This window comes from Trypanosoma grayi (genome assembly GCF_000691245.1).
Source record: "Trypanosoma grayi strain ANR4 Tgr_1950_V1, whole genome shotgun sequence".
Taxonomy (NCBI): domain Eukaryota; phylum Euglenozoa; class Kinetoplastea; order Trypanosomatida; family Trypanosomatidae; genus Trypanosoma; species Trypanosoma grayi.
This window is the reverse complement of record NW_008827568.1, coordinates 1-1,639: the sequence shown is the minus strand read 5'-3', so window position 1 is coordinate 1,639 and position 1,639 is coordinate 1. Positions and strand designations below refer to the sequence as shown.

Below are 1,639 nucleotides of genomic sequence, written 5' to 3'. Positions count from 1 at the left end.
GCGCTGCAGGTGTTGCGCCCGTCGCAGCACGTGCTGGAGCGCAGCACCGTCACGCTGGTACACGGCAACGGCGGTGCCGCGGAGGTGCATCTGTACGCGCGCGTCAAGCTTCCTGGCCACGGGCGCCGCATCGACGGCGGCGGGGCGCTGCGGATCTTCTACGATGAGCTGCTGCCCGTTGTGGAGCGCTGCATCGTTGGCCTCGACGAGGAGGCCCTGTTACAGCACGTCACGTGCGTCCATGACCAAGAAGAACTGCGCGGCATGCTGTACGGCGTCGGCTGCGTGGCGTTCGTCGCGAACGGCGCGGTACTGCCGCGGGACGCTGGGGACTCGGACCGGCCGCTGAGCGATGGAGCGGTGCCGTTCGTGTCGCCGCCGTCGCTTGAGCGCAGTTTCCACCTGCCCCACAGTGGCATCACGGTTAAAGGCATGGGCTTGCCTCAGGGGCTGACGCTCATCGCGGGTGGTGGTTTTCATGGAAAATCGACGCTGCTTCGCGCGTTGGAGGTGGGGGTGTACAACCACACACCAGATGACGGAAGAGTGTACGTGGTGGTGGATCCAACAGCGGTGAAGATTCGCGCGGAGGACCGTCGCTCCATCTACGGCGTGGACATCTCGCCCTTTATTAACAATTTACCATTCAAGAAAGCCACGACGTCATTTGTCACATCCGACGCGAGCGGCAGCACGAGCCAAGCCTCTAACATCATGGAGGCGCTGGAGCTTGGGTCGCAGCTGCTGCTGCTAGATGAGGATACCTGCGCCACCAATCTCATGTACCGCGATGCGTGGATGCAGATGCTCGTGCCGCGCGAACAGGAGCCCATCACTCCCTTCATGGAGCGTGTCACAGACCTCGTGCAGAACCACGGTGTCTCCTCGATCATGGTGGTGGGCGGATCTGGGCAGTACTTCCCACACGCCTCCGTTGTGCTGGTCATGAATGCGTACCAGGCACATGACTGCACAGAGCGTGCGAAAGACATCGCGGTTGCGTCGATCCCAGAGCCACCGAGAAATTCACATGGCGGCTCTGCATTTTCGTCCTTGTCGCTCCGCCGCTTCGACGGGAATGCGACGTTCTCCGCGGTGCGCACTCGCAGAGACCGTGAGGGGACGAAGGTTAGCGGCGTTGGCACCGATGCTGTCCGCTTCTCGGAGGAAACTATTGATCTCTCCATGGTGGAGCAGGTAGTGGAGGAAGGGCAGGTCAACGCTATTGCACAGTGTCTTGCTTTGATGTACGATGAGGGAGAGAAGGGTGTTGAGGAGATTCTCCGCAAGGGCAAGCAGCTGTCCACGTTCGTCTCTCCTGCTGGTGGCAGTACGGCACGACAGAGCGCGTTCCGCTCTGACTTCTCCGCGTTGATTGTGGGCTGTGAGGCACGCCACCGTGAGGCGCGACTGGAGCTGCGCACGTCTTCGTGTTACCTGCCGCGTGGCTTCACCTCAGCGGCGCGGCACTTTGAGATTGGTGCCGCTCTCAACCGCCTGCGCACACTTCGAACAATGGCGAAGGCAACGATGTAGCGGGGTGGGAAACAAAACCAACAACAAAAAAAAAAACAAAAAAAGAATTTAACAAAAGAAAACGGCAACCAAGAATGGGCAAAACAGCGTGAGGGGGGGGGGG

At 60.5% G+C, this 1,639-nt stretch overlaps 1 protein-coding gene across 1 annotated transcript; it reads left to right on the top strand.

Moving 5' to 3' along the window:
* Positions 1-264: 264 nt before the first annotated feature.
* DQ04_19501000 (Isopentenyl-diphosphate delta-isomerase) lies at positions 265-1,536 on the top strand (the record flags this gene model as incomplete). The annotated part of the gene is made up of 1 exon (XM_009317826.1): positions 265-1,536. One exon carries the CDS (start codon positions 265-267, stop codon positions 1,534-1,536), a length of 1,272 nt encoding a protein of 423 aa, XP_009316101.1.
* Positions 1,537-1,639: the final 103 nt, after the last annotated feature.